We start from the raw sequence: 24,844 nt of genomic DNA, 5'->3' as shown, positions 1-24,844 counted from the left end.
CACGATACAATACATGTCTTGATACAGTGCACTTTGGATTCATAACGATATACTTCAAATCAATTTGATATGGTTCAATAAAAAATAATGGCTAAATCATGGCTGTGATACTAAATTCTTTGTTAAACCACTTCTTGTGCAATGTTGATATGAACACGCCCTTTTTAATCCTCAAAACTGTGAAAATGTCAAAAGTGTTGCATAAAGAAGTTTCCTTCCACTAAACAAACAACAAAACAGTAGCGCTGTAACTAAATAATTTATTAAAATATACCAAAAAATACTGTTGGCGATATATCGATACAGCAGCCCACGATACCAATACTGTGTCATCACATTAAACGATAAGATATACCGGTATTTTGATATTTTTGCACACCCCTACTCTTTCCTGTTATATTTTTGTGTAATAATTATCCTGTCAAACTGGCATCTGAGCTAAAGTCCATTACATTACATTAAGTTAAGTAAATAATACTAATACAGTCTAAGCAGAATTTTAAAAAGCAGCAACTATTTAATCATATCACTGTATAAAGTTTTTTATTATTTCATGTTTTTTTCTAGGGTTGTCACAGCAAAAAAATATTACTTCCTGACACAAGTAGCCACAATAACTTAACCACCCTCATGGTTGTTATTATTATTTTTTAAATCAAAATGATATCCTCAAAGTATGAATTTCATGTGATTTCCTACCTAAACGGCGTTGTCAAATCTTCAAATGCCATTAGATTTTAGCTGAATGAAGCAATAACAAGCGTAAACACTCTGGCTCTGAATGTCCTCGTTTGACAAAAGTATCGCTGTAATTTTCAATGGCTTTTTTCTCATTTCAAGAGCAGAGCCTTGGAGTTCAGCATTCAGCCTTTATCTGCGAACCAGAGCGTGGCCTCTTGACATAACCTCTTCAAAACAAATCATGAGCTGGGTCGATGAATTTGGAAAATGACTAATACGACTCCATTTCCAGTGTCAGAAATAGAAGTGAACGTGATCTCCGAATACTACGCCATCTGTGCCAACACCCAACTCTCCATGCGACCCTTCACACCCCCCCCAGCCCAGAGCATAAAGCCCCAAAGTTGGACTGACACAAATCAACGTCACCCCTTCTTTGTGCATGTCCCAATCAATACTGCCCTGGGCCCCCCTCCTCTTCCTATCAGCGCTAATCTATATCTCTTTGTCTCCTTTGCTTTTCACTCTTCTTGGATTGCGCTCATGTCAACAAATTACATTAAGCACAACCCGGAGTTTTGTTGATAACGAATGTAAAATGACCTACATCGGAATGAGACAGCGGCGTCGGGAAAAAAAAAAGGAAAAAGCAGGCCACCAAAAAGAATGGACCGACCTTAAACTCCAAGGGCCAAATACAAGGTCGATTGGAAGTTGATTGTGGAGATTTCACTTTTGCTAACTGGACAAAGAAAAGAACCAAGACGCGAGAGAAGGAGGGGGCGGAGTACAGCAGTGTCTGAAAGCGTCCCGGCGGGCTCTTAGTAGGGAAACAAAAAACAAAATGGCAGCGTTGATAAAAAGCGCTAATGCTCGTCTCTGGTCCGAAGCCGCAGGCGTCGAAAGCGAGGGAAAGCCGAGTCGGTATTCTTCGTCTTTTGTTGGACCATGTGTCACCCTCGCAAACTTCCCAGCGCCAAATGTACTTCCACAATGCACGCAGAGTGGAGAGTGTTAGGCTTTTCATTTGGTGGGGCCATTAACAGGAGGAGCTCAAAGGGCTTGAAATGAACCCAGGTTTGCTCAAGCGAAGCCCCGTGCCACTTCGTCCTTTATTTTGCTCCCACTTTTGGGCTGTTCCTTTCTTCGTTGACCTCGAACCGGCATTTTAATCAGCTGCAAAAGAGCTCAAGTGTCGGAGTGTACAAAGCGAGACTCGGTGTCCCGTGTGGAGATGTTTACCACGGTAGATTGTCCCAAATGAGGACACATTGAAACACACGAGGCACAGCTGATTCTAATGGATTTTCATGTACGAAATGGGTTGTCATGGCGTTTATGATGCTGGATTGTACAACGACAGTGGTGGAAAGAGTACTGACATTTTGTAATCAAGTAAAAGTAAAGTTACATGGTTGAAAATATACTCACTTACAAGTACAGCAAACAGAACTGCAGCCACATTTGTTCTTATTAATTATGTAAAGTATAAAGCATGCATGAAAAATCACACTCAAAGTAGTTAAACAATGTTAGCAGCATTCTGAATCAAACTTTCAATAGAAACAGTTTAAATGTGAATGAAGTTGTGTGAAACCACAATCTGCATATTATTTGAACTCTAGCCAATGAGACCAGGCGATGCAGTGATGTTATGTGTCTTTGTAGGAAGAAGCAAAGACATTTCCTATGATTTTTAAATGTAATGAAGTACAATTACAAAGCTACACTACTGTGGGTATTTGTAGTTACTTTCACCCTTGTGTATACGTGTTATGTAGTGGAGAGATTTGTGTAGTATTTCAAATTTCTTTTTTGACAACAAACCATTTTAAGAGAACATAAAACATTTCATTCAGGTCTTTTCCTTCAGTTTAATTATTTTTTTGTGCAAGCTCCACCAGCCGATCGTTTTCCTTGCTTTGCATGATATGATCTACAATATGGCATTAAACTTAGCTATCTTCATGGAGAAAAGCTCCGTTGGACCAAGTTTACAGGTCAGGTCAGAGGAGAGGTGGCCCCAGTAACAGGAACAATAGTATTAAAAAACAAAAACGAAAAAAAACAAAACAAAAAACGTCCAATTGAATAAAACAAGGTAAGTTTGATGCCATACTTTGGAACTAGTTTAATCCCTCATTCTTCCTGGAGTGGTCCTTGTTTGAAAAGATCTCAAAGGTCATCTGGACAGTTTATCTTTCTATATTAAAGACCTGCATTGATGTAAAACCTTGACAGCACTGACATGACTACTCAAGAATACAGGGCTTAGGGAAGACATGTTGATTTGTGAAGTGTGAGTATTGTGATACTTCATGTACCTCGCCTTCCTGTAAATCACTTGATCAGATGCTTGCAGTATGTATGAGTGTGAAAATTGCTTTCAACCAGAGCCATATAGAGCTTTGACCCTTCATAATAAACAAACATGAAGAGCTTTCTCAGCACAAGAGCAGGATGTTGACTCTGAAGGATTCCTCCAGTGTTCCCTCTCACTCAGCAGCCATCTTGGTTCCTCTGTTACGGTGAAGTACTTACAGCATCACAGAGGAGCCGCAGCCAACCGAGGTGGGAACTATTAACCACACGAGCGAGAGCTGACACTGCCTGTGTGTTTACGCTCCAGTTCACTGCCACGCTCATAAAGAGGCGCCAACACATTTATATATCACCTCCAAATCGCCTGTATTCAACCCGACGCACACAAATCTGTTCAGACACTTGAGTGTGTCAGTCTGGAGCAGAAAACAAGTGCTTTCCATTTGTTCACGAGGAGAGACTGACATAACAGATCGGGTCAGAGCTAGAGCCTGTCCCGAGCCTCTCAAGTCCACTCTGCACCTTTGCCAAATCAGTTTGTTAAATGTAAATTTCTACACACCAAGACAGATGATTTGCAGAGGTGTAAGACAAACATCAAAGGAAACAAATGTTTTCATTGCCGTCTGTAGCCTTCCAAATCTTACATGATGAAAAAATTATTGTTATCTGTGACCATATGTGTGGAAAATAATAATATAAATGATCTGCCTCAAAAAGTTGGTTAATGAGATGTCCGTCGATGTGATAGTAAAGTTTAGAAGAAAAACAAACAAACCATGTTACAATATTAGGTTCAAAATACCTGTTGAAATCCACTAGTGTTAGGGATTGAATATCAAGATAATAGACAAATTTTGAATGCATGCATCTGTACATATTAAACTGCATCAGAATATGTTTCCATAGTAGATGATTAAAGATGCACTATGTAAGTTTTCTGCAGGGGAATACGCCACCTGCTTGTCTCTGTGGAAATGTGGAAATGTTTTGCCTGTATGCATTAAATCGGGCCTTATTAATGTTCAAAAATATTTTGAAGAACATGCTTTCTTACTGTTCTCACAGATCTGACCTGTAACTTGCCCTGGTTTGTGTCACCTGCTTGTCTCAATGGAGAAAAATAAGTTTAAGTTTCTTGACCAGCCAGAACCACACGATTTTAGAAAACTTTGCAAAGACGAGTGGATCAGGAGCTATATCTGGTCTTCCTGATTTTAGAAGGCGCGATTGACAGGTAGATTAACCAGTCAGAGATGCATGGTCCGTTCACGTCAAAACGTGGCTGTTAACATGTAAAAAGGGTGTGAAAAAAACAACATAAAGGACTGAGAAACAGCACAGATTTTTACAGAATCAAGAATTGAAGCACAGAACTATTACTTATCTCAAAAGAAGTTATTTATTTTGTTCTGAATGATATGAGAATTTTGGAGAGGAGGTATCTTCCGCATTTAAGGGACACGTTATACAAATTAGCAGCTGTGGTTGGATCATCTAAAAGTTGGACAGAGGATTTTCACCCTCTATGGTCTGGTTCAAATGCAATAAGATTATCATGGAGACAAGCGAGTGGCATACCATCCGCTTACATAGTTACATAGTGGACCTTTAACTGTATTAGTTAATCACCTTTATTCTTCATATTTTATTACTACTTTTTGTCAGGTTTGGACCCTTCCCAGCGCCAGGGAGTAGAGGGCCTCATCTCAGCTCCTCCGTCCCGCTTCGACCACGCTGCGCTGTTTACCATCTTACAGAAGCACACACTTCAGCACAGGATGAATGACTCCTTCTCCTGTCTGGTATGTCAACACTTTATACATCATAGACTAATATAAAGACATGAACTAAGGGAGTGTAACGTTCCTCTCCAGTCAAATGAAGCTCACAAGGCTAGCAGTTATAGGAGCGAATTTGGAGCCATATGAGGAATAGGAATTTATTTTTGAACAAAATTGTGAAATAAAACACTAGGATCATGTAGAGCAAACATGATGCAAACATTTTAATACCAAAATGACAAGGCTCACTGCAACAGTTACAGAGAGAGGGATGAGTTTTTCAATGTAAAGTGAACTGGATCCAATGGAGCCAGAAGTGCCCCCGTGCTCACTTCCTGTTTTGAAAGGACAGTTAACTATGTCCACTTATATATACAGTCTATATTATACATCTAATAAACTTTACTTTATAATAGTTTGGCCGTGGTATGTAATTAGTAAGAGACGTCAGAGTCTTCAGTTGTCCAGTAAGATGGTGGTGATGGTTTGCACAGGTCCAGACTCCTCCATCTCTTTAATAACACATACACAGAACCATTATTTATTCAGTGCAATGAGTTTTTCACAGCTTTGAGATCAGAGCAAAGTTTCAACATCAGGGTAATGCTCAAAACAACTAACCTTTCTTCTTTTTTGCTGGTGATAAAAAGATGCAGACGGCACACAGCTGCTTTTACAATATATCAATGCTCTTGCAAGACAAAGCTTTAATTTATTCAAAAATTTGTGTACAGCCCCTTTAAGTTAGTCCACCTATATCAGCTACTTTTTCTGTGTCTGTGTGTATTTTTGAACTATACAAAAGTTGTTATTTCCCTTCGCGAGCCATGCCGGGGCTGGATGAGTGTGTCTGAAGGCAGCCTGGTTAAAGTCTGCTGGGAGCCTGGGGGCTGTCTCACACTGATTGAGGGGATAAACACTCTTAATCAATACTTTCCAAATAGAAACATGACCCACACAGACCACTGCTGGGACAGTTCAATGGAAAACAAGAGAGGGGGGCAGGCTCAAGTGGACTGGGAGGGGCAGACATGCATGCTTTTTGGGTTACAACATCGATTCACCACTCCAGATCAAATATGTGGGTTTGATTCAGGAGTGCCCACAGGTTTTTAATTCTCAGATTGGCCTTTTATTGACAGCAAGCATAGAAGTGTTAAATATGGCCAGTGGAGAAAATACAAGAGAAAAAGCTGAATGTAATATGAGGAAAGAGGACTGCTATGTGTTAATATATATTTTTTAATCCATACATAAACACAATATGTCAAATAAACTTCTCTGAGCTTTTGACAGTTATAATAGTTTAATGGCCCCCATTTTATGCATGTTTATGTAATTTGTGTATTGTGCCTCAGTGCTTGGAAAAGTGTGCATATATTACCTTACTTGCAAATATTTTTTTAGACTCTGGGATATACGCTTCTAGCCTGATTCATCAGCCGGTTTCACTTTGTAGAAACCGTCTGACTTCTAACCAGTGTTAGAATTTGTTAACTCGACAGTAGGCGGGTACTTTTTTTATTTAACCAATTGCTACTATGTATGTAATGCATCGCTAACTTGGCTATCAGGTATTAAGCTTTTCCCAAATCCCGTAGAAAGAAGGGCAATAATGTCTTTCTCTTTGATAAAATTCACCGAACATTCTCTTTGTTCCGGCTTTAAATCCTTGATCTCGGGAAACGTTGCCAACACAGCATGTATGGCTCTTCACTGATTGGCTGGCGTCCAAACTCGCACTTCCGGGGTTTTTGCGAACCGTCTAGTGTATTCTGATTCCTGACCTAGTCGCTGGAGAGAAATGAAATTGAGCGGAGGCACTAGGTGGTGATGATATTGATATTTTTCAACAAGACCCAACTTGTGCGTCTAGTGATTAGTAAACAGTAAAGGGAAAACAACCAGGCCAAGTTACAGGTCTTAGGTCATAGGTCGCTGAGAAACGACCTATGATCATTGTGAAACTGCATGTTTTTCTATGCATTTTTACTATAACAATAAACACGCCATACAGTAGAATATTCCAAACAAAGCCATAACATCTCTGTGTAAACAAAACAGGTGACAGATCCGTCACCAAGGACACCTTTGAAGAGCATTTAACGTTCAATATCTGGTTTATGAAAAAAATGACCATTAAAATCCCTGTTTGTTCTAAACCGTCTGGAGGTGTAGCCTTTAAATGTGAAACGTGATGCTCCTGAGATGTTGTTGGAGTGACATCTGTGGGTCTTTCTTCTCCTACCTGTCTCTCCATCCAACTCTGCAATTAGACCGCTCCATTCAGCGCCCCCCACGCCCCTGTCCCCGTGGCCCATTGTCGAGGCCTTTTGGTGGGCTTTGTGCTTCAACCTGAGCCCCCTTTTTAACCACACGTCTGGAGAAAGGGCCTCCGTCTCCAAGTGGGGGACATCTGTTGAGAAGTGCTTAGGATTCATGACATAGCACCCCACATAGATGAACCCCACATTAACAAAAGTGATTAGTTAATATTGTGTGGTCTTTTAAATATGCTTAAAGGGCCTATAGCACTCTATTTTCTTATCCGTTTTATAATGCTGTTTCCTCATCAAAAACCTACCTGGAGTTGTGTTTTGTTTCATGACCATGCAAGGTAGAACCGAACATTTTGAGCTCTGTTCTAGACTAATAAAAGGTTTACTCAGACATGTGTGAATGAAACAAAACACAACCCCCTGTATGTTTTTGATGAGGTAGAAACATTATAATATGTTTTAAAGCTCACAAGAATCTATTTAGCATAATACAGGACCTATAACTTTAGACATCATTTTTAATATTCAACTTTGAACTCGCTACAGAATGGAAAATGTCTCACCTTTTTTTCTTGACTAGTTAAGAGAGTTTCCAATTGTTGTTTCTTCAAATTATTCTACTGGATGGAAAACTTTTTGGTTTTAGTCAGCAGAAGCTGAGGCTTTTTAACTTTTACATCTATTGTTTTTACTATACACTTTAATAAAACTATTGAACTATATAGTACAGAGAATGAAGTGAATCAGCTGTGCAATACCTGTGCATTATGCTCAGCCCAAATATTTAGAGATGGCTTCAGTGGTAGTCATCTGGACTTGTATCAAGACATTTCAGCTCCCATCCAGAAGCCATTTCCAATTGATAGTACTGGTTTGAGACACTGGGATTTATACACTTGATTTGGACAAGTCCTGTCTCAAACCAGTACCATCAAATGAAAATAGATAGATGAACAGATGGATAGATGGATTGATTCCAAAGGAAATTCAAAAATGGCTTTTGGATAGGAGCTGAAATGTCTTGATTACAAAAAGTACTAATGACTACCACTGAAACCTTCTCTACAATGGACCACTTCTGGACAAAGTACATATTACACTGTCTTGCAACCAAGCAATGTTTCATACTTTTTCTGAATATGTGATTTATATAATGTACTCATGTAAGAAACAAGTTATGTATGGCATGATCAACAAAAGGCCGACTGTATGTGTACCAGGAATTTGAACTAGAGCACTGGCTCATGTGAAAAGTGATTGCTATTTGTCTACCTAGATCTAGTTCAGTATCTGTGTATTGAGTGTTTTCTATGTATTTTCCAGCTTCTGAATTGACTTTTTCGACTCCATTATCAACAACAAAAAGATAGCAAGCCAGGGCGCTGTTCCTTGTCAGAAATGCACATCTCACAAACTGGTAACAATGAGCGGCCTGATCAATAGGGCCAGCTGTAGTGGTCAACTTCAGCATGAGTTGAAGTTCGATCAGTGGCAGGCTGTCATCATCCCAGGACCCCCTCCCCTCCCTCTCTCTCCTTAAACAGGAATGTAATGAAGCGAATGCAAAGAGGTCATGAGATCATGCTGTATGTGCACTCGACTGGACAACGTTTGACAACCAATATTTATACTTCTGCGTTTGGCTAATCCACACCAGGCTACGACGCGCCTCTGACCCACTTCTGCGGGACGGCCAGAAATAAGGGGAAAATCTGTGTTATAGTTGATCACTTCATGTATCTGTAGGAGACTAACCTTTTGTGAATTCAGCACCACAATAACATCTATGCCTTTAGTACGTTAACCGTTTTAGTTCTTTTAGGTGTACACTTGTGTTCAATCTAAAGTTAACAAGTGGGGGTTGCCGTACTGAAACACTTTACAAAAACAAAACTAAATAGCATCAGACAAAATTTTATAATGTAATATAATTCTGTCATATGTATATTTTTTATTTATATTGTCACTGTTGTGGGTTGATTATCTCAAATCTATGCCAGCTATGGCGCTCAACAATCAAAGGCCACTAGTTGGCTATATTGGTCAATATTATAGAAGTAAATTTCCCATACTTTTTTTTTTTTTTCATTTAAACTTCCCAAAATATTCAGATATTAAGAGTTTTAAGTCACAATGAAGGCAAACCAGCTATATGATAACTAATGCTTATGAGGTTATTTTCAGTCCAAAACACATTGAAAATTTCAAATGCTTTTTGTTATTAATATAGCAGTTTATAAAGTTTATGAAAGATATTTTTATTTATAGGTTTGTGGTCATTAATTACCAAAGCTGATAAGCCCTACACACTCACATCCAGTTAGGGGCAGTATAGGTTAAAGGTTCACTTGGCAACTTTGAAGTGTCCACTTGTTTTGGCTGCTTGTTTTGCTTTGCCTGAAATGTTCCATAGTATAAATATTCAAGTTATTACTGGTGTTTTAAATCCTCAAACACTGGTTGGACAGTACCTAGTAAATATTTATCAAAGTTTTATCAGTTAAATGGCAGTTTTTGGCAAAAAAAAGTTGAGAAAGTAGCTCCGAGTTCCAAAACATAATACCTCTGTTTATGTCACCAGCACTGGACATTTCATCCAAAATGTAAGGGGAATTTAGAAGCAAGAACAGCTTAAACATTTATTTTACAAAATAATAGTGTTGTCAAGTGTTTAGTCATCAAATAATAACCATAGTGTAAATTAAGTGAGTTTTGGCCTTTTACAGCAGGGTTGTTCAAGGTAAGAGTTGTTGAATTACCACTATGTATGTCACATTTGCTGCACATGTCCAACCGGGAAGTAAAATTATAAACTAAAAAAAATATATATCTAATCTTAATTATAATTATGTTATTTACAATGTAGTCAGTTGTGTAGTCTAACTTGTCATGCGTCCCATATTACACTGGACCCTTTATAGCCCACTTATGATTTTGTGATCTGTGTTATAATGTTGTTTAATTATCAAAAACATACCTGGAGTTGTGTTTTGTTTCAATCACTCCACTGTGTTTTTAAACTCCATGCACCTTCACCAGAATCATTTGAATGATTTCAGACCTGAAATTGTCAGTCTCTACTGAACTAAAGATAAAAGGTACAGAAAACTACCACTACATGTCATCACAGTGTGGAACACAGTATTTTGAGGTTTGATGGTGAAGACAGACTAATAATAAAGGATTCTCAAACATGTGTTAATGTAACATGCATGTTTTTAAGAGAGAAACGACATTATAACATGGCTTAAAGAATCAATTCTGTGTAATACAGGACTTTAACATCATTCTATAGAACATTCCAAGTGATTAGCGATAACATAATTTCTCTGTAAATTGTCTGTTTTTTCACCTACTTTTTCCATCTTTTGTTGTTGAAGGACACAGCTGCTCCTCCTCCAGTCAGACCTGTCTCCCGTTTCTCAAATTAACTTGCGTCCGCGCTCCGCCATTCCGACATAATTACCTCCACGTATGCATCCACACGACAACTCAGAAACCTGCAGCTACGCTAACTGACTGCTTTAATTAGCCGTCCAGGAATTAAGCAGAAGAAGAAGAGAAAGTAGAGCGCCGACCTCTGCTGAGAGATGCAAACATAAATAATTGCGTTGTTTGTCATCTCTGTTTGATTAATGCGGTGATTGTTTGAACTTACCGACAAAAGAACACATCATTCCACCATCAGAAATCTGCCACGAGAGACTTTTGAAAAGCGAGACTTTTTTCCATTTCAAAATAAAAAATGATGTTTGACGTGAAAAGGCTGAAAACTGTTCACATAAAGGAACAAGAGTTGTGCATTTTGATGTTGAAGCATAGCATTAATAGTTGTCTACAGAGATGGCAGTTCACAGGAATTTGACGTGTTTTATTGAGTAACTTTATTTACATACCGTGATTGAATTTAGATCTTTACAGATATGAGTAGGTTAATTACTTTTTGCTGTGAATAAAACCATAAATAACTTTGTATAAATGGGTTTCATTTTAAATAATAACTGACTAATGCTTTTAATGTTTTTGTAATTCTGTCATTTGTCAGGTTGAATTATTAAAGCGATAGTATGTAACTTTCTGAAGGTGTAAAGTCAACAGCACGATTTCATGAAAATAGAAAGTTAAAACCATACTTCGGAACATTTTTCATGGAGATGGATAAGTTTTATGCCATACTGTGGAATATTATAACAAAAGGAGCAACATTTCCATGAAAACAAGGAGGGGGAAGCCCTCTTCTAGGCCAAATAAGAGTCAGGTCTGTGGAGCCAGCCCACAGTAAGAACATATGCTTTTCACTGCAATAAATATCAATAATGACAAAAAGCTTTTATTTCAGTCTAGTATAAGTAAAAAGTTACATTCTATGGCTTTAATAATACCTTTTTTAATGTATAATTTTGCAATACTAGGTTTAGTTTTTCTACACAATTATTTTACATGATCCCATAATCAACCCTACTATGCATTTATTTACTTTTGGGAAGGGGGAAATGGAGTGAACCTATGTTAGAACCAAAAGTATGTTTGACACAGGTAAAACATGCAAACCACAGTAGACCTCACATGGTCTGACAGTCGGATCCGACTGGACTGGAGTAATGTTATTGGTAGTCGGAGTTAGTAGGCCTAGGTAAAAGCACTTAGTAGTAGTAGTAGTTAGTAGTTAATATTAAGTAGTTAGTAGTAGCTGGTAGTGTTAGTAGTTTGTAGAAAATTGTGGTAGTAGTATTAGTTAATTATAGTAGTCGCAGTAGCAGTAGTTAATAGTAGGAAAAGTTAATTAGTTAATTAGAAGGTAGTAGTAGTTGTTGTTGTGAGAATAATAAATTGACATTAACATGTGTTCTATATCCTCCTGTGCTATTGTGATTAGATTTGCAATTTATGTTTTACTAATAAGATTCTGTTCAAAGTTCACATTTTAAAGAAGTCCAGAATTGAGGGGGGAAAATTAAACATAAACTGATAATCACATTTCAGAGCATATTTGTACAGATCTAAACTACAGTATTAGCAGTTTTTTATGCAGAATATGACAGGATATTTTGTTGTTTGTGGAGGAATTGATGGTACTTCAACTTCATTTTGCGATTTGCTAATTGCGTCATTCAAATTGCAATTTCTATTTGATTTTGATTAATTGTGCAGACTATACTTTTCTCCCTCCTGGACGTTTGTATGTCTCTTGTCTTTCTTTGTTTGTGGCTATCATTAAACTAACTAAAAACATTGCTTGAATTCTCGCCCGTGAAAAGCCTGCCTCTGCAAGAAAACTATTGAAGCATCTCAAACTTATGCTTCTTGTCAAGTGAGTCCTTGTGAAATAATTATCCGACAGAAAGCATTTGTCGAGAGCAGAAAAGGCTTACTGTATATTTTTCATTTTAGTTGAAAATTATAAACAACATATTTGCTGCTTAATTTTCTGGAAGCTCAGTGTGCCGTGTAAACCCTCTCAGATGGTCGAGGTCAATTTGTACTTTGGGCCAAAAAAATGTTGATTTAAAAAAAAAAAAAAAACACGAAAAAGAAAAAAAACAGTGTTGTGATTTGGAGTCAGGTGATTCTTCTCAAAGCCTGTTGGCCCCACGCTGCGATCACTTTCCCCGGGTCACCGCGACGCGTTCACTGTCCCTGGGTCGCGGCGCCGCTCGGTGGGAGACGGCAAGCGGAGACTGACAAGAGCTAGCGAAGCAGTCGGCTCGTTAGCTGCTAATTGAGCGGTCAGCGCCAAGACTGGAGTTAGCCATCTGTTTGTGGTGGAGGAACATCTTGTCACTTCGCGCCTGTCTGCAGCCCCTTCGGTGAGATATTAATAGACGTGACGCACAGACGGCGATGAGGAGGAGCGCGCATGAAGGACACAGCCGAGGAAGAGGAGGCTGCGCTCAGAAGGCCCTCACCAAAGAGGCTCCGCGCTCCAGAGAACTCTATAAGAACTAGCACTGACAAGAGAAATGATCTGAGGACTGTGAGCAAGATACAGACAGAAATGGGTTCAGTGCTGTTTCCTTTTATCGTGACACTGATACTGACGAAGAGACTCAATAAAGATTCCGATACAACAAAAATCAGATACTAATCGATAGGGATGCACTGATCTGATACTGGCATTAGATATCAATTTCCAAATATCGGTTCAGTAAATAACCTAGTTGGACATATAAACTGATTTAATAAGACTATTTACTTGTCGTACTCGTCCCACAAAGTCTCTCCAATTTTTTTATTTGCATTTATACAAATCATTTATACAGATCAGTTTTGTCTTATTTTTGTATAAAGGAAATAAATGCTGTTTTCAGTCTCTGTACTGGTATCAGTTGTTATCGGGTATCAGCAGATACTCAAAGCTATAGTATCGGTACTGAAAAAGTGAAATTGGTGCATTCCATTAATCGATACTGGTACTAGTATTGAAACTAGAATTAAGGATTATGGATTATGGATTAATTTGAACAAGGCTGTGCTCAAAAAGCCCATACCAATTACAATAGACTCAATACTGATTACAATACCAAGAAAGCCAGATACTAATCAACAGGGATGCACCGATACTGATACTGGTATATCTGTGCCAATACTGAAAAACTCGCTGGGTTGGGTATCGCTTCCATAATATCTTAATATTTCTTAAGTCGATATTGTGATTGGGCCTTTAATTGAATGTAATGAGACTATACACAGGCTGATTTTGGTCTAGAATGTCTCATAATGTTTAAACTTTTATTCATATGAAGCCGGTCTGTAGTTTATGTGAAAGATAATAACAGTTATATAACGCATTTGGATCTCTTGTGTTTTAAGTTGTTTAAGGAAATAGGTGCCACTTGGGCAGACACTTAAGGCCAAATCGGTATTGCAACTAAAAAAGTTGGATCGGTGCATCCATACTAATTGATACTAAAACTACTGAAATTAGACATTCATTTGAGCAGGTGTCAATACTAAAAAAGTCACATTCACAGGATAGAAATGAAACTTTCCTGAATAGCTTTAGAATGAGCTTGAGCAGTATTAGAGTAAGTATAAAACCACATAGACTGGTGTACACCCATGGACCACTATGGAGTCTACCTGGATGATGGAGGGATTACAAGGTTATAGGGCTACATAGTAATATAAATGAAGTAGGTTGAAGTAGGTTGAGTAGGATGTTCTAGTGTTTTATTATCATCATGGTATCAGAATCAGTATCAAGTCTCTCCCTTATTATCGAAATCGAGTTTGAAATTTGAATCGAGTCCTGTTCAAAAGTTGAATCTTCTGCAGAACTTGACTTTTCCAAAAAAAAAAAAAAAAAAAACTTGCTCCATCCTTTACTTTACCCAGTGATCAGTGCGAAACCAGTCAGTGCAGCGGAGGTAAAGTCACCTTCTGCGTGTCACCGGCTCTGTGGAGGTGCTAATTTGCTAATGTGCGTTCCACCAGGAATCTTAATTAGTGTTGCAAGTTTCACGCTTAATTTAGTGATTACACCCAGGACGAGTGAGCTAATGATGAAGGCGTTCGCTCGCTCCACACCTTTACATTTCTCTGTGTATTTTTCCTCTCCTCGCCTCCAGCTGCTTGAGAATAGTTAACCTCTGCAGACCTCTGGATAATTGTAAGAAGGTAACACCACTTTTTGTTGGCTCAGAGGAGAAAAAGGTGCGGCAGATGTGAGACTTTATCTGCCATTTTATTTCTCAAAACACATCTCCAGGCCCTCTGTGATTTTGTGGCTGGCCACAGTTTTAACACGTGATCCTTGGACCAGCTGGCTTTTTGACATTTTTTGTTGCTATATTATATAGTTGTTGTTGTTTTTTTTTTTAAAGAAAAGTGAGATTTGAAGTTGGGAAAGTAATTAAAGACCAAAATGATTGTGGCCTTCATTAAATCTGTGGCAAAGGTCTAGAGAATTTTTCATGTTAGTTTGGATCTAAATATCTGGCTTGTTAAGTTAGCTTTCAGAAAATGTGCACTTGGACTCCAAGACAATAATAAGCAGTATATGTTTTGCTTTATTTATAGTTAAATGTCAGTAAAAAGTTTAAACTACACTTCAGAGAGTAACACCTTTTTAAAACCACACAATGCACGGCTCTTAATTCTTACTAAATCTTAATTAAAACTAATGGTTTGTCAAAAGTCATATATTTGGATGCCGAGCAGAGGCCAAAATAACTATTGGAGATCCACAGTTTAAATATCTTACTGAAAATTCATATATTTAAACCTAATTTTCTGTCAGGTACTTGGTCCACAAACTTGCTATATTAAAATCTATGGTTTACAGTTCCTTCAGCTGACAACATCTGTGTGTCTGTGACTCAAAAATGCTGCCACTTTTAAATAGTGAATGAAGAATTCCATTTAGTTCATGTATGAGAGAAAAGACATTAACCTTTGTTACAGTTTTTGTTTCATCACCATTTGTTTGTTACATTTTGTTTTTACACCCAGGAATTATACATATTAACCATAAACCAGATCAAAACCTCAGCAGTTTCACTCTCAAAAAGTTATTTTTACTGTGAAATTCTGACCTCCACCTCAGTTTAAAATCGGTGTTGAATGTTATGATGCCACATGAACCTAATGATTTCTCTGTCCTTGTTTCCCTGTGTGTGTGTGTCTGTGTGTGTTTGTGTGTGTCTGTGTGTGTTTGTGTGTGTCTGTGTGTGTGTTTGTGTGTGTCTGTGTGTGTGTTTGTGTGTGCGCTCAGGGCTGGTTCAGTCCCGGTCAGGTGTTCGTCCTGGATGAGTACTGCGCACGGTATGGGGTGAGGGGCTGCCACAGACACCTGAGTTACCTCAAAGACCTGATGGACTACTCTGAGAACAGCTCCCTGGTGGACCCCACGCTGCTCCACTACAGCTACGCCTTCTGCGCCTCCCATGTGCACGGAAACAGGTACTGATCAGGCGCAGGAAGTAAGTGGAACTAAGAGGAGCTTATCACATCATAATATAACTATAAATTCCTTAGATAGTACAGATAGTTTAGAATAGTTCATATTCATAACCATAATCACAATCAATGTACATAATAGTTTGGTAACCCTGTAGTTTTTTACTTCCTCACTCTTTTCTTCTTTTTATTCAGAGGTAAAAATTAACTAATCAAAAATATTCACATTGCTCAGTGCATTTTCTTCAGGTAATTGTGTAGATTGAACTTGTACTTGTAGTGAGGATAATATTAGCCATGTAAATGTACTTCATTAGCCTAGGAGACACTGAGCCCTGTATGAGTCCACATCGCCCCAATACTTCAAGGATTTATGGAATAAGATTTAATTTTTTTTTTTTTATTCAGTCAGGCTCAAGCTGACAATCTAAACTTTAGGTACAACTTAGATTTTCTTTGTAAGAAAACACCTTTTTGTAAGGCCTGTCCGCTGTACATCCAAATTAAATTGTAACATGTACAAGTACTGGCACACAACATTATCATTTTATATTCTTTATAAAATGGGGGCATAACGTGCTGCATGGTGGCTTTGTGATTAGTGATCAGTGAACATAACACACTGCATTGATGCATGGTGGCTTTGGTTATTCACTGAATGTCTCTCCATATTCGTCACTCCATTTCACACAATGCTCTCCTATAAATTCTACCTGGAAAGGAGACAGATAATGCACAATTGAGTTTAAACTATGTTATGTTTTTTATGCTTCACATAAGCTTACGAGTAGTCCTGTAGGTCTGAGCTCTTAGAAAATGTCCACTTGCATCTTTCATGTCCTTGTTCACAGCTCTGCTCTTGTGGTTCCTCTGACAGTTTTCAAAGAATCCACTGCTCGCTACAGTGAAATGTCACAATGACAATGTGGGGCCAGCAGCAGAGAATCATTTCTGCACTTTAGAATAGCAAAAGTAAATGGACCCATTTTTATTATTAAACACCATGTGGAAGTGTGTGTTAGCATGCTAGTTGTTCTACGCTTTACAAAACATTAAAAAACGGTTACAGTGGCTTTAAAGTGTCCATATTGATCTATTTGTGTTTTATTTCATTCACATGTGTTTAACCCACAAACTCTACATATTTAGGCTGAGTTCTTCTCTCAAACAAAAAACACTTGTGATGTCATGTTGTAATATAGGAAGTGCTCTACTGTGTTTAAACTCCATACACCTTCACTAAAATGATTTGGATAATTTCAGCTCTGGAATTGTCTCTCTCTACTGAAAAAAACAGAAGGTGTTAACTTGAAAACGAACGCTTCATGATTTTACAAGGTAGACAGAGCATTTTGTGCTTTGGAGATGCAGACAGATTAATAATAAAGGAGTACTTAAACATGTGTGAATCAAACAAGACCCAACTCCAGGTATATTTTTGAGGAGGTAAGGACATTATAATGCCTTAAAGTTCACAAGAGTTAATTGGGTAATATAGAAGCTTTAAGTTGTTTTAGATCAGTATTGTAAAAAAGTACATTTTAAATACAGATCTATGACAGTAAAAAGCACATGAGTCTAAACTTCCAGCTATGATGAAACAGTGACTTATAGAGGTTCTGTTTGAGCAGCAGTGGCCACTTGTTGCCACTGCCATCTTTGTTTCCTCTTCCTCCCCTGTGTCTCTCCTGGACTCACTCCTGATCTCAGTCTGTGCCTCCACTCTTTGTGCTCTCATTTAGTCAATTAGAAAACATAACGATCAGCCTCTCCACTTAATCGTGCTTATAAATCGGGGGAAATTACCGCAATTGGCTTTTTGACAGTTGGAGCTGTAATTTGAATAATTGATGCGCATTCAGTGTTGTTGGAGCAGGGGAGTGGGTGGCGGACTTGGAGCGTTTGGCTGGTAGGCACAAAAAAAAAAAAAAGCAGAGTTGACTTTTCCCTAGAGAAAACCAAGAATGATGCTCGACTAACATTTGAAGGTGTTTATTTAGTGATAGTTGATATTTGTGAATTCCTAAACAGAGTTAGTGTTGAGACCTTGTTAAAATTGTCATATTTCTTAAACAGCTATAAAACCCTCAGGGGTTCCTTTAAAAAAAAAACCTCTAAGGTCCATTTACAAACAACTGTAAAATTATCATTAAAAATATCATTAAAATTCTCTTTTTCTTTCACTTTTTTCACTTTCACTAATACATATGGGTAATATTTTCTATCCCTTCTGTTTGCAGTTTGTCAGTTACTCATGCTATCATTATATTAAGTACGTTTTAGTGGCTGACACTGCATGCTTTCACAGTTAAAATAGATTTGACAATCAGATTCTATTTTGATGGTGTTTTCTTGTTTAAAAGTAAAAGTAAACTACTCTCATTTAATCTCTCTCAGACCTGGAGTTGTGTTTTGTTTTATTCACACATGTTTAACACACAAATGGCATATTCCAGCTGAGTTCTTTTCTCAAACTGAAAACACACTGTTCCACCTTGTGAGGTCTTGTGGTAATACAGGAAGGGCCCCACTGTGTTTTTAAACTGTATCTACCTTCAGCAGAATCATTTGGATAATTGCCAATCTCTACTGAACTAAAGGTTAAAGGTGTTAACATGAGAACTATCTCTACATGACATCATAAGGTGGAACAGAGCATTTTGAGCTATGAAGATGTACTGGGTAATCCTTTATCATTAGTCAAACTTGTGTGAATAAAACAAAACACAACTCCAGGTCTGTTTTTGATGAGGAAACAACATTATAACATAGATCAGAAAATTGTGTAATATGAGTCCTTTAAATTAAACAGAATCTCTCTTTTCAGTCATGTATAAATTATATTTATAGTTTGAAAAAATATGATCCTGATTTTTCTCAAAAGTACAGGTACACAATAAAATAAAATAAAAAACTAATAAATGAAATTGTTAATAAAAAAGATGACTGCCCTCAGTTGTTGTTGAAATAGTGTTTAAATTACGTGTTGTTTTTTTTTACATGTAACTTGTGTTCAACTTTTGAATAGAACTCTTCTTGGCAAATTGCTTCTTGATTGGTGTAAAACTATAATTTGAATTTACAGCCAGAGGTGGTGCTACCCTTAGACAAGAGTAGGCCGAACCTGGAGGGGCCGCAACCAGTCGAGCTCATTGCCACTCAGAGCAATTAGATTTTCTCTCAGTATGACATTAAATGAGAGTAGTTTACCTTTACTTTTAAACAAGAAAACACAATTAAAATAGAATCTGATTGTCAAATCTGTTTTAACTGTGAAAGCATGTAGTGTCAGCCATTAAAAATTAGCTAATGTAATGATAGCATGAACAACTGACAAATTACAAACAGAATAGATAGAAAACATTTGCGATATGTCTTAGTGATAATTATACATGTATACGATTCAGAACAGATTTTAAATGCAAAAATTAAAAATGCCACAAACTTAAAATTTTAGACAAACTTGAAGGTAACACAGGTATGTATTTGATGATGTAACAATATTCTAACATGGTTTAAAGCTCACAAGAGTCAGTTTAATACAATCGGTGATTCAAATTCTAGCAGTTCTTTATCTCTCTATATTCAGTATTCACTACATTTAATAAAGATTTTTAATGTTATGTAGTCTAAGATATCATCCACAACTGTTTGCTTGCATGCTCCTCCTTGATCCGCAGCTCTGGCCTTGACACTCTGTATTCGACATGGGTGACAGGTGATAACTCTGTTTTCGAATGGCTGAGGTTAAAGGAGCATTACCTGTCAGGCCTGGTCCCTCTCCTCTGCATCTGTCTACATCACAATGTGCATCGGACCTGACAGGGGCTTTTACTTCCCCCTACAACACTATGTATCACCCGGGGCCAGAGCAAAGGGTCTGAAGAAGGATGGCTTATTATCAAATGTTGGCAGAAATATAGGGATAGTGGTGGTGATCATTTATTTTTATTATCTTGATAAAGATCTTTACAATGTTATGGCAAGCTGAATCAAAAATATGCCTGTAAATGTCTAGGTTGAGATACAATTATCATACAAAATGTGAATTAACTATAAAATTGACAATGGAATTGCAGGAATATCACCTTAAAAGCTTACACTGCAAGTTTGTTTTATTTAATTTTCAGCTCTTTTTGCAGCATTTGCAGCAATAGTACTTATGGTCATTTTTATTATATAGTTGTTGTCAAAACAACAATTTCAAGTTTCCAAATTATTTCTCACTTAATAAGTAACATTAAGATTCCGAATATTCCCAGCTGTCATAATTTGCTGGATGTCTGCATCCACTCTTCTCCTCCAGTTGTTCCTGAAATGACCTCTGTCCAATAAGTCCTAAGGTAGAAAATAAATATGCAGTCTGGTCTTCACTCTTCACTCCTCCTTTCTCTCATTTTATAAGATTGTTGGATGTCACGTATACAAAGTTGTATATTTTTTAATTGTAAGACAACACACATGCTTACTGTGCAGTCAGATGTGACTACAGAGTTTGTCTGAGTGAATGTCTGACTCCATGTAGTAAAGTATTTATTTTACTCACAGACAGTAATCTTTCATTGCAGACAGCCAGAATCATACTGTGCAAAGTGAAAAGGGGGGAAACAAGAATCATTTAATTAGCAAAAAAAAAAAGTTGCCTTCAGTAATGTGAAATCATTTAGTTTCTTCTGTGTACTCTTTTCTAAATGGTTAAACAGATCGTTCCTGACATCCTCCTGCGTATCTTAACCTTGAGTGGCAGTCCAACCTGGTCCCCTGTCACATCGCTCTGCCATCTCCACCATGACCCAAAGTGCTACAGGCAAATCCTTAACTTATCGTTTACACTTGATACAGGTTGAACACAAACACACAAACTCCTCTCCCCCTCCCTCCCTCTCTTCCCCTCCCTCTCCTCCTCTTCTTCACTGACAGGCCTTGGCTCCGGTGCATTCGCTTCATTTAGCAGCAACAATGTGTCTGAACCCTGACAAGCTGTCGCCTCTCCTCCCGCTGCGAGCTCTGAGTCCCACATGAGAGTTTAAGGACATGCCACCAAACAGGGATGACATACAGGCTTCTTTATAAAGCATTTAAAGGTGCACTATGGAACTTTTCTAGTGCCTGCCTGTCTCCATGGATATGATTTATCCAGGCAGTATAACAGCATTCAGGCACAGCATAACATCTTTGCCTCTGTTTTTATTGTCATAAATGCATAAAGACAAGAGCACTTTGACCATTATGACAGAGTGGAATGACCTTGATTTTTTTATAACAAATTTACTGTGGTTTAACAATGACTGACCTCACCCTCACATATTCTTTGAAAGCACAGAGATTCCTTGATGGCAAATATTATAGTATGTTCTGTGTAAAAGCAGAATCAGTAGTGTTTTTATTCTATATTCTGTATTAATTTGAATTTATGGTATTGTGATTTTGTGGCCAGACATATAGCAGAAATTCTAATCTAAATGGTCCACTCTGGCCATGAGTATTTTAATATTTCATAATGAAATCATGATAACATAATAATTATTAATTTCAGAATTAAAACAAAATTTACAACAGTCATTTATTTACATTGGAATGGTTTAATGTAATCCATCTGTGTTTTTACGTTTCTGTTCCAATAAAACAATTCATGCATTACTCAACCAGTTAATTTTGTCAATTTCAGTATATTTATTTATTTTTTTCTGACTAAAACAAAAACTAATTTAAAAGCATTGATATTTTTTGCTAAGTAATACAAATTAAACAAAAATGAAAAGTTTCTATCTACCCTTTTTTTCAATTATAATGTTATGCTACCTACTCTACATTAAAATGCCATATATTCACATCTAAAATCATCTATAGAGAGCGGCCTTGAGAATGCCCATAGACCCGCACAGCACTGATCTGCTCTTTAAAGTCCACATTATTCATTGGCCCCTGCAGTGAGGCCCTTGAACAGGACAAGCCTCTCAGTGGGGCCCCTCCCCTCACTGGGCTCTGTCCTCCTGGATTAACTCATTCTTATAAAGATGTTCTGGGAGGAGTTGATCACAGGGCGGAGGGGCACTGACCACTCTTTAAAGAAGAGGATTACAAGTTGTGCTAACATCAAATGGAGTGGTTTATTCTTTTCTGAATACTTAAAAATGCTCCTAAACGTGTACAGTCAATAGCAGAGAAAAGAACATGTTTCCTCAGTGATAAAAGTTGGAAAAACAAAGCAGTTTCCCTGTACGGTTTAGTGTTGTTAATTGATTTTTTTATCTGTAAGATGAATGTCTATATAAATGCAGTTTAAATGGCCTCAAATCACAAACTCAGCAACTATTTAAGTAACATGACCTCTGCAAACAATAAAATACTGTATTATGTGTAAAGCCTGGTAACCCTTTACTTTATACCACAGATTCACAAATTTTCATGCTGGAACCTCCCAAAATCATACAACCAACATGTGACCCCTACTGCAGAATGAAATTGACAGCAGTAACAAAATTTTATTATGTAATCAGAGGTGGGTAGAGTAACCATAAATGGTACCTAAGTAAGAGTTAAAATAAAAATTATTTTACTCAAGCAAACAGTACTTGGTCAAAAATATTTTGGGTGTAACTATTACTCAAGTAAGAGTAATTATTATAAGTGTAACTATCTGGATTTAACATCATTTACTCAAGTAATTGCAGCCTCATATTACAAGGCAAAATATTTACTTGAGTAGGAGTAAAAGTGTGATGCATGAAATCTAAGAGTAAAAAGTTTTTAAAGAAGTACTTACTTTAAAAAAAGAAAAAGTTAAGTACTACCTACCTTCACTATTAAGACACAACTTAAAAAAATCTTATCACAGTGCTATTATTCCCTAATTTTTCTTCACCTCTTTTCTGTTTCTCCAAACATTTCCAGCTCTCCTCGTTCTACTTTATCTCCATCTTGAATATGTCACCTGTACATGTTCTGAAGCCAGACATAAGGTTGACCTCTTCTTTGAGTGGTGGCAAACGCACACACGCACTTCATGTAAATAAGTCTTTACCATTTCTCCATTCAAACCCACGTCACCTGTTGCCTCCTATACAACCCGCTTCACGCCTACAATACCTTCCCTTTCATTATTTCCTCACTCTTATGTTCAGACTATTCCCTCGCTACTCATAGACTCAGGAACTTCACCAGAGCAGTTGGAGTTTTTGCTACTCAAAGACTAGCGGTCACGAGACTGACCAGTAAAAACCTTTTTTTTTTCCACAAACAACTCATTAACAAGTGACCTCTCCTCCTGTGGCCCTCCGGTGACCGCGAGTGCCGTTTGGAGAGCCTGCTTTTTCTCTTTCACATCTGCGGAGGAGTCAAGGCTGCGCGCTGGCACCTGATTTTTTTGCCAGAGTACCTATTCATGTGAAGGCAATGAATACTTGGCAAGCATTAACGAACCACTATTTTTCCTCACTGATAAACTCAAGTTGATCCGGGTAGATTGGTTGACTCCGTAGGTCATTCTGAAGGGTTTGGTAGCTTGGTTGGAAGTCAGTAGGAAACAAGAGATAGCTTTTTTAAACCGATTTTAAGCTATAAGTATAAAAGAAGCCAAGATTGTGTACTACTAGGCTTTTAAATCTTGAATAGTGATGGATCTGAAGATACAATTTACACATTGGAGACCTTATGTGTTCCTTCAATTGGCGTTCACTTCGTATAGTTTAGCTTTAACGTTACTGTAGAATAGCAGTCGACTATTGAAGTATTTATATATAGGTCCTTTTGAACTTTGCCAAAGAATTTGCAGTACTTTGTTCCAATAATATTTCTTTGCAATGTCGAGTGGTTGCTTTGTGGAAGTAGTGTGACCTAACCATGAGAGGTTTTGTGCTCTAGTACAAAATGGTCAGGCCAAAGTTTTTGAGGAAAGCGGTTGTGTTTTTTTTTTATTGAAGTACTTTTATCACCTCGGCCCTGTAATGAATGCTGGAGATTATTGGAATTTTATGAGCTAATATGAAAAAGGCTTTATCTGGGTTTGGGTTTTTGGGTCATTACAGGGACTATTCACATGAAACAAAACTAGCACAAAGTTTAAAGTCCTTTCCATCATGACAACTAAAGTTGATTTTTTTTTTCACAGTAATCTTTGAAAGGGGTAGCGATATTCAGTCACAAGTGTGGATGTTATCTGTTTTGAGTTTAATTTGGCAAAACTGTCCTTTATAAATGATAATAAATTTCCCATGTTCCATAGCGGTACATAGGCCCCTGCTGTCTATCTGAAATGAATGACAGCAGATAATAATATCACATTGTAGTATGCTAGTAATCCATTCACGTTTAAAGGTCATATATTACACAAAATTTACTTTTGTGAGTCAGCTGTTACCTCATCAAAAACATACCTGGAGTTGTGTTTTGTTTAATTCACACATGTTTGAGTAACAAGAGCTGATATACAACACGCTCTATCAACACCGGTCAAAGTTAAAGATGGGTTGCAGGTGAAACATGTCAACAAGGTCAATACATTTCCGTCTGTATTGTCTTAGAACGCAAGAAGTTAATGTACAAAAGAAGACAAAATGAACATTTTTGAATAATGTTTGAGTAATCCTTTATCATTGATCTGTCTACATTTCCAAATCTCTAAAGGCTCCGTTTCAGCTTGTATTGTCATATAGGGGTAGTTAACAGTTACCTTTTACCTTTGGTTTAGTAGAGCTTGGCAATTCCAGGGCTGAAATCATCCATGATTGTAATAAAGGTGTATGGAGTTTAAAAACATAGTGGAGCACTTCCTGTATTACCTCGTGACTTCACGAGCTGGAACAGAGTGTTTTTAATTTTAGAGAAGAACTCATGAATATGCAGGATTTGTGCGTTAAACATGTGTGAATGAAACAAAAC

General features: G+C 37.5%; 1 protein-coding gene across 1 annotated transcript in view; it reads left to right on the top strand.

Annotated features, from left to right (window-relative positions):
* cadps2 (Ca++-dependent secretion activator 2) overlaps nt 1-24,844 on the top strand; it is a 249,958-nt gene that overhangs the window by 154,773 nt on the left and 70,341 nt on the right. The window contains 2 exon segments of the mRNA XM_055155697.1: nt 4,672-4,808; nt 15,780-15,967. Coding sequence (XP_055011672.1) covers nt 4,672-4,808; nt 15,780-15,967 — 325 coding nt within the window.

The sequence above is a fragment of the Boleophthalmus pectinirostris genome, unplaced genomic scaffold (genome assembly GCF_026225935.1).
Source record: "Boleophthalmus pectinirostris isolate CB_2022bp ecotype Guang Dong unplaced genomic scaffold, ASM2622593v1 HiC_scaffold_2, whole genome shotgun sequence".
NCBI lineage: Eukaryota > Metazoa > Chordata > Actinopteri > Gobiiformes > Gobiidae > Boleophthalmus > Boleophthalmus pectinirostris.
Note: the sequence above shows the minus strand (reverse complement) of the source record. Positions and strands in the feature narration are given on the sequence as shown.